Below are 14,339 nucleotides of genomic sequence, written 5' to 3'. Positions count from 1 at the left end.
GGATATGGGCCAAGTGCTGGCACATGGTCAGATTGGGATGTCTGGTTAGCATGAACGAGTTGGACCTAAGAGTCTGTTTCTGTCCAGCACAGAACTTTATGACTCCATTATTTGAGGCAGAGATCCACCAGATTTGCTATATTTTAAAACTAGCTGTCCCAGGGGCTGTGACAAGCTGTGGATCCTTGCAATCGCCTGTGATGATTGGCTGCCAAGTCCCACACAGACAGGCAAAAGTGAGGACTGCAGATGCTGGAAATCAGAGTCTCGATTAGAGTGGGGCTGGAAAAGCACAGCAGGTCAGGCAGCATCCGAGGAGCAGGAAAATCGACGTTTCGGGCAAAAACCCTTCATCAGGAATTAGGCTGGGAGCCTCCAGGGTGGAGAGATAAATGGGAGGGGGGGGGGGGGGGGGGGGGGCGAGGCTGGGGAGAAGGTAGCAAAGAGTACAATAGGTGGATGGGGGTGGGGATGACAGTGATAGGTCAGAGAGGAGGGTGGAGTGGATAGGTGGGAAGGAAGATTGGCAGGACAGGAATTGCAAAACCTGCATCCACACCTCTTCCCTCACCTCCATCCAAGGCCCTAAAGGAGCCTTCCACATTATGGGCGGCACAGTGGCTCAGTGGTTAGCACTGCTGCCTCACAGCGCCAGAGACACGGGTTCAATTCCCGCCTCAGGCGACTGACTGTGTGGAGTTTGCACATTCTCCTCGTGTCTGCGTGGGTTTCCTCCGGGTGCTCCGGTTTCCTCCCATAGTCCAAAGATGTGCAGGTCAGGTGAATTGGCCATGCTAAATCACCCGTAGTGTTAGGTAAGGGGTAAATGTAGGGGTATGGATGGGTTGCGCTTTGGCGGGTCGGTGTGGACTTGTTGGGCCGAAGGGCCTGTTTCCACACTGTAATCTAATCTAATCTAATCCAAAGTTTCACCTGCGCATCCACCAATATAATTTATTGTATCCGTTGCTCCTGATGCGGTCTCTTCTACATTGGGGAGACAGGCCGCCTTCTCGCAGAGCACTTGAGGGAACATCTCCAGACACCTGCACCAACCAACCCCACCGCCCCGTGGCCCCTCCCACTCTGCCGAGGACACGCAGGTCCTGGGCCTCCTCCACCGCCGCTCCCTCACCACCAGACGCATGGAGGAAGAACGCCTCATCTTCCGCCTCGGAACACTTCAACCCCAGGGCATCAATGTGGACTTCAACAGTTTCCTCATTTCCCCTTTCCCCACCTCACCGTTTCAAACTTCCAGCTCCGCACTGTCCTCATGACTTGTCCTACCTGCCAATCTTCCTTCCCACCTATCCACTCCACCATCCTCTCTGGCCTACCATCTTCCTCCCTACCCCCATTCACCTATTGTACTCTTTGTTACCTTCCCCCCAGCCTCGCCCCCGTCCCATTTATCTCTCCACCCTGGAGGCTCCCTGCCTCCATTCATGATGAAGAGCTTTTGCCCGCAGCGTCGATTTTCCTGCTCCTTGGATGCTGCCTGACCTGCTGTGCTTTTTCAGCATCACTCTAATCTAGACCCCACACAGACAGGGCCCACACTGCAAATCACCTAGTGGGGTTGGGCAGTCACTCCCCAATTGAGGCTGTCGTTGTGTCATGATGCCAGGTGAAAGTGAGTGCTGCAGATGCTGGAGATCAGAGTCGAGAGTGTGGTGCTGGAAAAGCACAGCAGGTCAGGCAGCATCCGAGGAGCAGGAAAATTGACATTTCGGGCAAAAGCCCTTCATCAGGAAGAAGGTTGGGAGCCTCGGGGGTGGAGAGATAGATGCTCCCCAGTTGCCTGGATGAATGCGGATCCAACAAGAAGCCCAACATTAGCCAGCCTCCCACCCACCATCATTAACATCCACTCCCTCCACCATCGACGCTCAGTCACAGCGGTGTGTTCCCATCTACAAGCACTGACTCACCAACACCTTCCAAATGTGTGACCCATCTTGAAGGACAAGGGGCAGCAGATACACGGGAACATCACCCCCCTGCAAGTTCCCCTCCAAGCCACTCACCACCCTGACTTGGAAATATATCGCTATACCTTCACCGTCGCTGGGTCACTTCCCCTGCAAGTTCCCCTCTGAGCCCACTCACCATCCTGACTTGGAAATATATCGCTATACCTTCACCGTCGCTGGGTCACTTCCCCTGCAAGTTCCCCTCTGAGCCCACTCACCATCCTGACTTGGAAATATATCGCTATACCTTCACTGTTGCCGGGTCAAAGCCCTCACTAACGGCATTGTGGGTCAACCCACAGCAGATGGCCCGCAGTGGTTCAAGGAGGCTGCTCACCCCCACCTTCTCTAGGGATGGGCGAGAAATGCTGGTGATGCCCCCCACCCCCCCTCACCCCACCCCAGGGATAACTAAAAAACCATAATTGCGCTGACAAAGCAATCAGTCTCGAGGGTTATTCAGGTGGCAAAAAGTCAACTTGCAACCTGCAAGGTGGAGGCAGTTGGGCCAGCAAGGGGGTGAGCTTGGATTCTACCCCTGGTGTGAGAAAGCTGGGTGGACTGGACAGTGGAACGCGTGTGTGTCAGTAACGGGCAGCACAGGCTCCAGGTCGGGTGCTGACCTCAGGATGAACTCACCTGCTGGAGAGGTCTCCGCAACAGTTTAATAGATTCTGACTGCTGACATTGAAAGTGCTGGTGTTGAGGTAGCTCACACAGTGTATGGATTCCATGGGCACAATGAGGATTCCTAATGCACAGAAAGTAATTCACACAATCACATAAGGAGGCGATTCAGTCCACAAAACGTACTTTGGTTCTATCCCCTCCTGCCTCCCCCCCCCCCCATATTCCATTTTTATCCAGGTAACCATCCAGTGCCCCTCTTGAATGCTTCAGTTGAACCTGTCTCCGCCAGGTCTCCAGGCAGAGCATTCTGCACCCTAACTATTCACTGTGTGTGCATCATAAACTCCCAATGGTGTGGAAGCAGGCCATTCGGCCCATTGAGTGCACACCGACCCTCCAAAGGGCATCCCACCCAGACCCAAATCACTGCTGTAACCATGCATTTGGTATGGCTAATGCACCTGACCTGCACATCATTGGCATATGGGAGGAAAATGGAGCACCTGGAGGAAACCCACGCAGACACGGGGAGAATGTGCAAACTCCACACAGACGGTCGCCCAAGGCAGGAATTGAACCCGGGTTCCTGGCGCTGTGAGGCAGCAGTGCTAACCACTGAGCCACCGTGTCACTGTGTTTTCTCAAGTTTTCTTGCTTTGTTTTGCAAATCACTTTAAATCTACTCTCCTCTCCTCCTTTTCTCTTTTATGAGCGGGAACAACTTCTCCCCGTCTAGAGTATCCAGCCCTCTCATGATTTTGAACACATCTGTCAAATCCCCCTTTCTCTAGGAAGAACAGTCCAAACTTTCTCAAGTTCTGCAGAAGGGTCACTGGACCCGAAATGTTAGCTCTGATTTTCTCTCGACAGGTGCTGCCGGATCTGCTGAGTTTCTCCAGCGATTTCTGATTTTGTTTCTGTTGCCAACTTCTTCAATCTACCCTCATCCTCATCGCTGAGGTTCCTCATTCTTGTAAATACATCTGTGCTCTCCCTCCAAGGTACCCATCCAATCGCTGGGAGAGGCCCAGCAGGAGGAAAGGGACCTTCAGGCATCAATAGCTCTTTTTTAACTGTGGGCATAAGACATGACCTCCCATCCACAGACTCCATTTACACCTCTCATCGCCGGGAAAAAGCTGCCAACATCATCAAAGACCCCTCCCAGCCCGGTAATGCTCTCCTACAACCTCTTCTGTAAGGCAGAAGGTTTCCAGAACAGCTCCTTCCCTGCTGTTATCAGATTGCTGAATTCTCTCTAATTCTGAATACTTTTGATCTTGCTTCCCTTTGCAGTTGTAACCTTATATTCCTCTCTCTGTCTAAGTAATCTATGATCTGTATGTCCTTGTTTTTAAGTCATAAAATCCCAACGGTATGTGTGAGAGACGATTTCGGTACAAACAACTGAGATGTGCATGACCCCAGAGTCTAAGGGGAATAGAGCCATAGGGGTAGGGTAAAACATGCTTCTCTGTAATAAAAGATGAGACATCTGCTGCTACGGGTTGATAAGACCACTCACATTGACAGAGTAGAAGAACAAGTCCTTGATTGATAAGACCACTCACACAGAATAGAAAAACAAGTCCTTGATTAATAGGACCACTAACTCTGACAGAGAAGAATAAGTCCTTGACTGATAAGACTACAGGGTAAGAAGAAAAAAACAACTCGGGAGACATCTGCTATAGACTTTAAGATAAGGATATAGAATGGAAAATTACTGAACGGTTTAGAATGTGAACCTCGTGACTCTTTAGAGCCACAGAGGGGAGGGACTTGTCCTGTATTTAATCAGAAGACATTGTTAGCCTCGGGGCGCTTTTCTCAGAAGAGTGCCCAACTCTGCAGACTTGCTAATAAAACTTTGTTTTCCTGAATTTGTCTAGAGCGATTATTGAGAAGCGGTTTTCGTTTCTAACAGTATGGGAATAGGACATTTGGCCCATCAAGTCCATTGCGACTCTCCAAACAGTGTCCCATCCAGACCCATTCCCCTACATTTACCCCGCTCTAATGCACCTAACCTTCACATCCCTGGACAATTTAGCATGGCCAATTCACCTGACCTGCACATCTTTGGACTGTGGGAGGAAACTGGAGCACCCGGAGGAAACCCACACAGACACGGGGAGAATGTGCAAACTCCACACAGACAGTCGCCCGAAGCTGGAATCAAACCCGGGTCCCTGGCGCTGTGAGGCAGCAGTGCTAACCACTGAGCCACTGGGGTCTAGATGAGAGTGGTGCTGGAAAAGCACAGCAGTTCAGGCAGATCCGAAGAGCAGGAAAATTGACGTTTCGTCCTGAACTGCTGTGCTTTTCCAGCACCACTCTAATCCAGACTCTGGTTTCCAGCATCTGCAGTCATTGTTTTTATTGAGCCACTAGGCCTTTTGGTATGATCTGCCTGTACTACACGCAAAACACAGATTTTCACTGTACCTAGGTACACGTGACAATAATAAATCAAATCAATGTTGAAGCCAGATTTAGTGGGGGGCACTGGAGGGCAAGGGACATGCTGCAGAGAGGAGAATAGATCCCCATCGCTCACCTGCGACGCACGCATTCACCAGCGACGTGACAAATCCCGTAAACAGAGCGTGCACGACAATGGACGCTATCTCGCTCTTACGCGTTGGAGCCATGGAAGCTGCAGAGAGAAAGAGGGAGGGAAAAGGGAGCTGACTCTCAGTGGCAAACAGGTTTGCATTTATATACCGCCTTTCAAAGCAGTCACCTTTCCTTTCTATTGTGTCGTACAAACACACACTGAGATAGACCCAGTGTACAAACACACACAGATAGACCCAGTGTACAAACACACAGAGAGATAGACCCAGTGTACAAACACACTGAGATAGACCCAGTGGACAAACACATTGAGATAGACCCAGTGTAGAAACACACAGAGAGATAGACCCAATGTACAAACACACAGAGATAGACCCAGTGTACAAACACACTGAGATAGATCCAGTGTACAAATACACTGAGACAGACCCAGCGTACAAACACACTGACATAGACCCATTGTACAAACACACAGAGAGATAGACCCAGTGTACAAACACACAGAGAGATAGACCCAGTGTACAAACACACTGAGATAGACCCAGTGTTCAAACACACTGAGAGATAGACCCAGCGTACAAACACACTGAGACAGACCCAGTGTACAAACACACAGCGATAGACCCAGTGTACAAACACACACAGAGATAGACCCAGTATACAAACACAGAGATAGACCCAGTACACAAACACACACAGATACACCCAGTGTACAAACACAGAGATAGACCCAGTGTACAAACACACTGAGATAGACCCAGTGTACAAACACACAGAGATAGACCCAGTGAACAAACACAATGAGATAGACCCAGTGTACAAACACAGAGAGAGATAGACGCAGTGTACAAATACACAGAGATAGACCCAATATACAAACACACTGAGATACACCCAGTGTACAAACACACAGAGACAGACCTAGTGTACAAACACACTGAGATAGACCCAGTATACAAACACACACAGATAGACCCAATGTACAAACACACAGAGATAGACCCAGTGTACAACCACACAGAGAGTTAGACCCAGTGTACAAACACACAGAGTTAGAACCAGAGTACAAACACACTAAGAGATAGACCCAGTGTACAAACACACTGAGAGATACCCAGTGTACAAACACACTGAGATAGACTCAGTGTACAAACACACTGAGATAGACCAGTGTACAAACACACTGAGATAGACCAAGTGTACAAACAAACTGAGATAGACCCAGTGTACAAACACACAGATAGACCCAGTGTACAAACACACTGAGATAGACCCAGTGAACAAACACACAGAGGGATAGACCCAGTGTACAAACACACACAGATAGACCCAGTGTACAAACACACAGAGATAGACCCAGTATACAAACACACTGAGATAGACCCAGTGTACAAACACACAGAGATAGACCCAGTGAACAAACACACAGAGGGATAGACCCAGTGTACAAACACACACAGATAGACCCAGTGTACAAACACACAGAGATAGACCCAGTATACAAACACACTGAGATAGACGCAGTGTACAAATACACTGGGAGATAGATCCAGTGTACAAACACACAGAGACAGACCCAGTGTACAAACACACAGAGATAGTCCTAGTATACAAACACACTGAGATAGACCCAGTGTACAAACACACTGGGAGATAGATCCAGTGTACAAACACACAGAGGGATAGACCAAGTGTACAAACACACTGAGAGATAGACCCAGTGTACAAACACACTGAGATAGATCCACTGTAAAAACACACTGAGATAGACCAAGTGAACAAACACACAGAGAGATAGACCCAGTGTACAAACACACAGAGAGATAGACCCAGTGTACAAACACACTGAGATAGACCCAGTGTACAAACACACTGAGATAGACCCAGTGTACAAGCACATTGAGATAGACCCAGTGTACAAACACACTGAGATAGACCCAGTGTACAAACACATGGAGATAGACCCAGTGTACAAACACACAGAGATAGACCCAGTGTACAAACACACAGAGAGATAGACCCAGTGTACAAGCACATTGAGATAGACCCAGTGTACAAACACACAGAGAGATAGACCCAGTGTACAAACACACAGAGATAGACCCAGTGTACAAACACACAGAGATAGACCCAGTGTACAAACACACTGAGATAAACCCAGTGTACAAACACACAGAGATAGACCCAGTGTACAAACACACTGAGATACACCCAGTGTACAAACACACAGAGAGATAGACCCAGTGTACAAACACACTGAGATAGACCCAGTGTACAAACACACTGAGATAGACCCAGTGTACAAGCACATTGAGATAGACCCAGTGTACAAACACACAGAGAGATAGACCCAGTGTACAAGCACATTGAGATAGACCCAGTGTACAAACACACTGAGATAGACCCAGTGTACAAACACACACAGAGATAGACCCAGTATACAAACACAGAGATAGACCCAGTACACAAACACACACAGATACACCCAGTGTACAAACACAGAGATAGACCCAGTGTACAAACACACTGAGATAGACCCAGTGTACAAACACACAGAGATAGACCCAGTGAACAAACACAATGAGATAGACCCAGTGTACAAACACAGAGAGAGATAGACGCAGTGTACAAATACACAGAGATAGACCCAATATACAAACACACTGAGATACACCCAGTGTACAAACACACAGAGACAGACCTAGTGTACAAACACACTGAGATAGACCCAGTATACAAACACACACAGATAGACCCAATGTACAAACACACAGAGATAGACCCAGTGTACAACCACACAGAGAGTTAGACCCAGTGTACAAACACACAGAGTTAGAACCAGAGTACAAACACACTAAGAGATAGACCCAGTGTACAAACACACTGAGAGATACCCAGTGTACAAACACACTGAGATAGACTCAGTGTACAAACACACTGAGATAGACCAGTGTACAAACACACTGAGATAGACCAAGTGTACAAACAAACTGAGATAGACCCAGTGTACAAACACACAGATAGACCCAGTGTACAAACACACAGAGATAGACCCAGTGTACAAACACACTGAGATAGACCCAGTGAACAAACACACAGAGGGATAGACCCAGTGTACAAACACACACAGATAGACCCAGTGTACAAACACACAGAGATAGACCCAGTATACAAACACACTGAGATAGACCCAGTGTACAAACACACAGAGATAGACCCAGTGAACAAACACACAGAGGGATAGACCCAGTGTACAAACACACACAGATAGACCCAGTGTACAAACACACAGAGATAGACCCAGTATACAAACACACTGAGATAGACGCAGTGTACAAATACACTGGGAGATAGATCCAGTGTACAAACACACAGAGACAGACCCAGTGTACAAACACACAGAGATAGTCCTAGTATACAAACACACTGAGATAGACCCAGTGTACAAACACACTGGGAGATAGATCCAGTGTACAAACACACAGAGGGATAGACCAAGTGTACAAACACACTGAGAGATAGACCCAGTGTACAAACACACTGAGATAGATCCACTGTAAAAACACACTGAGATAGACCAAGTGAACAAACACACAGAGAGATAGACCCAGTGTACAAACACACAGAGAGATAGACCCAGTGTACAAACACACTGAGATAGACCCAGTGTACAAACACACTGAGATAGACCCAGTGTACAAGCACATTGAGATAGACCCAGTGTACAAACACACTGAGATAGACCCAGTGTACAAACACATGGAGATAGACCCAGTGTACAAACACACAGAGATAGACCCAGTGTACAAACACACAGAGAGATAGACCCAGTGTACAAGCACATTGAGATAGACCCAGTGTACAAACACACAGAGAGATAGACCCAGTGTACAAACACACAGAGATAGACCCAGTGTACAAACACACAGAGATAGACCCAGTGTACAAACACACTGAGATAAACCCAGTGTACAAACACACAGAGATAGACCCAGTGTACAAACACACTGAGATACACCCAGTGTACAAACACACAGAGAGATAGACCCAGTGTACAAACACACTGAGATAGACCCAGTGTACAAACACACTGAGATAGACCCAGTGTACAAGCACATTGAGATAGACCCAGTGTACAAACACACAGAGAGATAGACCCAGTGTACAAGCACATTGAGATAGACCCAGTGTACAAACACACTGAGATAGACCCAGTGTACAAACACACAGAGAGATAGACCCAGTGTACAAACACACAGAGATAGACCCAGTGTACAAACACATGGAGATAGACCCAGTGTACAAACACACTGAGATAGACCCAGTGTACAAACACACTGAGATAGACCCAGTGTACAAACACATGGAGATAGACCCAGTGTACAAACACACTGAGATAGACCCAGTGTACAAACACACTGAGATAGACCCAGTGTACAAACACACTGAGATAGACCCAGTGTACAAGCACATTGAGATAGACCCAGTGTACAAACACACAGAGAGATAGACCCAGTGTACAAGCACATTGAGATAGACCCAGTGTACAAACACACTGAGATAGACCCAGTGTACAAACACACAGAGAGATAGACCCAGTGTACAAACACACAGAGATAGACCCAGTGTACAAACACATGGAGATAGACCCAGTGTACAAACACATGGAGATAGACCCAGTGTACAAACACACTGAGATAGACCCAGTGTACAAACACATGGAGATAGACCCAGTGTACAAACACACTGAGATAGACCCAGTGTACAAACACATGGAGATAGACCCAGTGTACAAACACACTGAGAGATAGACCAAGTGTACAAACACACTGCGATAGACCCAGTGTACAAATACACTGAGAGATAGACCCAGTGTACAAACACACACAGATAGACCCAGTGTACAAACACACTGAGATAGACCCATTGTACAAACACACAGAGAGATAGATCCAGTGTACAAACACACACAGATAGACCCGGTGTACAAACACATAGAGATTGACCTAGTGTACAAACACACTGAGATACACCCAGTGTACAAAAACACTGGGAGATAGATCCAGTGTACAAACACACTGAGATAGACCCAGTGTATAAACACACAGAGAGATAGACCCAGTGTACAAACACACTGAGATAGACCCAGTGTATAAACACACAGAGAGATAGACCCAGTGTACAAACACACTGAGATAGACCCAGTGTACAAGCACATTGAGATAGACCCACTGTACAAATACACAGAGAGATAGACCCAGTGTACAAACACATGGAGATAGACCCAGTGTACAAACACACAGAGATAGACCCAGTGTACAAACACACTGAGATAGACCCAGTGTACAAACACAATGAGATAGACCCAGTGTACAAACACACTGAGATAGACCCAGTGTACAAACACACTGAGAGATAGACCCAGTTACAAACACACTGAGATAGACCCAGTGTACAAATACACTGAGACAGACCCAGTGTACAAACATACTGAGGTAGACCCAGTGTACAAACACATTGAGATAGACCCATTGTACAAACACACAGAGAGATGGACCCAGTGTACAAACACACAGATAGATAGACCCAGTGTACAAACACACAGCGATAGACCCAGTGTACAAACACAAAGAGAGATAGACCCAGTATACAAACACAGAGATAGACCCAGTGTACAAACACACTGAGATAAACCCAGTGTACAAACACACAGAGATAGACCCAGTGAACAAACACACTGAGAGATAGACCAAGTGTACAAACACACAGAGATAGACCCAGTATACAAACACACACAGATAGACCCAGTGTACAAACACACAGAGATAGACCCAGTATACAAACACACACAGATAGACCCAATGTACAAACACACAGAGATAGACCCAGTGTACAAACACACAGAGATAGACCCAGTGTACAACCACACAGAGAGATAGACCCAGTGTACAAACACACAGAGATAGACCCAGTGAACAAACACACTGAGAGATAGACCCAGTGTACAAACACACACAGATAGACCCAGTATACAAACACACTGAGATACACCCAATGTACAAACACACAGAGACAGACCCAGTGTACAAACACACAGAGATGGTCCGAGTATACAAACACACACAGATAGACCCAGTGTACAAACACACAGAGATTGCCCTAGTGTACAAACACACTGAGATAGACCCAGTGTACAAACACACTGGGAGATAGATCCAGTGTACATACACACTGAGATAGGCCAAGTGAACAAACACATTGAGATAGACCCAGTGTACAAACACACTGAGACAGACCCAGTGTACAAACACACAGATAGATAGACCCAGTGTACAAACACACTGAGATAGATCCAGTGTACAAACACACTGAGATAGACCCAGTGTACAAACACACTGAGATAGACCCAGTGTACAAACACACAGAGAGATAGACCCATGTACAAACACATTGAGATAGACCCAGTGTACAAACACACAGAGAGATAGACCCAGTGTACAAACACACTGGGAGATAGATCCAGTGTACAAACACACAGAGACAGACCCAGTGTACAAACACACAGAGATAGTCCTAGTATACAAACACACACAGATAGACCCGGTGTACAAACACATAGAGATTGACCTAGTGTACAAACACACTGAGATACACCCAGTGTACAAACACACTGGGAGATAGATCCAGTGTACAAACACACTGAGATAGACCCAGTGTACAAACACACAGAGAGATAGACGCAGTGTACAAACACACTGGGAGATAGACGCAGTGTACAAACACACTGGGAGATAGACCCAGTGTACAAACACACAGAGATAGACACAGTGTACAAACACACAGAGATAGACCCAGTGTATAAACACACACACAGATAGACCCAGTGTACAAACTGCTGCAGAAAAGACCCAGAGGTGACACTCCCCCCAACAGACAGGACCCACATAAAAACCAAGTGGGACAGAACAACAGTGCCTGATGGAATTTACCCTGACGGTGACCCACATAAACACAGTTGATTCATTTTTGTTTAGTCATTAGAAATATTTATCAGTTATTTAAAGTGGTATCCTGATGTGGAGCTCCCTACCTCTTAAACCAGGAGGTCTGGGATCACTTAAAAACATCAATGGTATTTGGGAAGAAAGCAGGAACATTGCCATTATGATAGGGGATCAGTCATGATCCATACTGAATGGTCAAGCAGACTTGAAGGGCCAAATGGCCTGGTCCTATTCGACAGGACCAAGGCATGACTGAGAGAGAAGGCAGGGTCTCAGTTCAACATCTTCCCTGAACAGCAGCATCACTGGGAGTGCAGCACTTTAGATTACTTACATATGGAAACAGGCCCTTCGGCCCAACAAGTCCACACTGACCCACCAAAGCACAACCCACCCAGACACATTACCCTAGATTTATCCTTTCACCGAATACTACGGGCGATTTAGCATGGCCAATTCACCTAACCTGCACATTTTTGGCCTGTGGGAGGAAACCGGAACACCCGGAGGAAACCCACGCAGACACGGGGAGAATGTGCAAACTCCACACAGACAGTCGCCTGAGGTAGGAATTGAACCCAGGTCTACTGGCGCTGGGGGGCAGCATTGCTAACCACTGTGCCACCATGCCGCCCACTCCTGAGTCTCCTGTTTCTGAAGTGGGGCTTGAACCTTCTGAATTAGAGGGAGGAGAGCTCCAGCAGATACGGATGTTTGGGGCTAAGGTAGGGTGGTTTTTGTTCAGCTTTAAGGCGATAGAGTCAGAGGAGGCATGTGATGTAGTCTGCTCGGAGCACCGTCTGCGATGTTCAGTATTGAGCATGTCCGCCTCACCTCTGTGTGTGTCAGGAGATCTCAACTCAAACCCAACTCTAGGGGGCAAGAGTGTGTGGCCTCAGCTGATGCCTTCCATGCTGTGCTGAGCCTCTTCTGCCCTGCCATAGATACTGTCCTTTGATCGGGACATTCAACTGAGATTCCTTTGGCCTTTCTGTAAGGGAGTCCAATGACATTGCACATAGAGGAGCAGAGAGCACCCCCCCACCCCAGCCGCACCACACCACTCCCCCAACGCCCCATGTTTTGGCCAGCCCTTATCATCCAATCCATCTCCCCAACAGCCAATCCCAATTGTGGGATCTTGCCGTACACAAACTGGCCACTGCAATCGTCCACAGGTCGTCAGTGGGTACACTCAAAAGAAGTGCTTCGTCAGTTGTGTTGCGTTTCAAGGATGCGAAAGAGGCTATATAAATGCATGCTGTTTATGTTCAGTGCTGGTGCGACTTGCATTTTATGATATAAGTTTATCAGGTTTGATGAACATCGACATTAAACAGCTGCATGTTCTTATACCCCAAATGGCTTGACAAATAGTGACTGATGTCACTTCACCGTTATGAAGGAAGTTTCACCATGACACCTGAAACCACCACACCTCCCCCCCCCCCCCCCAATGCCTCCCACACAGAGAGGGTGCACAATGTCCTGGGTTGGGCCTGGCTTGATGTGTAGGACTCTCCCAGCTAAAGGAGCAAATGCGACCTGAGAAAAGGGCCCTCTCTCACAGGGAGTGGTTACAGTCTGGGACATACTGCACGAGAGGGTGTCTGAGATACATTCAGCGAGGCCTTCGGGAGACACATTATCGGAAAGACAAGAATGTGCAGGATGACGGGGAGAAAGCAGGAGAACGGCACTGAGTCCACTCCTCCTTTGGAGAGCTAGCACAGAGGGATGGGTCAAATGGCCTCTCCCTGCACTCCAACAACTGTGTGACTCTGAAGGAAGGTGCTCTCAGCTGGCACAATGCTCTGAAGCTGTCCCCAAGGAAGTACCGTGTGGACAGATCCAGCAGAGTCCCCTCTGACCCTTATGCAGTGAAACCGAGCAGGGATTGTCTCTGTGCGATGTGGATCACGAGATGAGACAAAGGTCTAACTCTGTCCTCGCATTTACACAGCAAGGCAGAAGGTTAGGAGGCTGAACTTATAAAGGATTGTTCACCACCTGCACACGCCCCAAACTGTGTTACTCTGATCAAGTGCGTTCACCTTCATTGGGTTAATGCAATCTGCAGTCTCAAAGAAGATGGCATTGGGTGAAAAGTGGAAATGAATAGACCCCACAATGGCCAATAGAAACCCAA

At 47.5% G+C, this 14,339-nt stretch overlaps 1 protein-coding gene across 1 annotated transcript in view; it reads right to left on the bottom strand.

Moving 5' to 3' along the window:
* The window catches only part of slc28a1 (solute carrier family 28 member 1), a 113,307-nt gene that overhangs the window by 1,100 nt on the left and 97,868 nt on the right, over nt 1-14,339 (bottom strand). The window contains exons 17-18 of the mRNA XM_087982232.1: nt 5,167-5,265; nt 2,616-2,727 (exon numbers count right to left, since the gene is read on the bottom strand). Coding sequence (XP_087838358.1) covers nt 2,616-2,727; nt 5,167-5,265 — 211 coding nt within the window. The remainder of the gene's footprint in view (nt 1-2,615; nt 2,728-5,166; nt 5,266-14,339) is intronic.

Source organism: Chiloscyllium plagiosum, unplaced genomic scaffold (genome assembly GCF_037043375.1).
Source record: "Chiloscyllium plagiosum isolate Xiang-an unplaced genomic scaffold, Cpla_swu_hap1 HiC_scaffold_42, whole genome shotgun sequence".
Taxonomy (NCBI): Eukaryota; Metazoa; Chordata; class Chondrichthyes; order Orectolobiformes; family Hemiscylliidae; genus Chiloscyllium; species Chiloscyllium plagiosum.
Note: the sequence above shows the minus strand (reverse complement) of the source record. Positions and strands in the feature narration are given on the sequence as shown.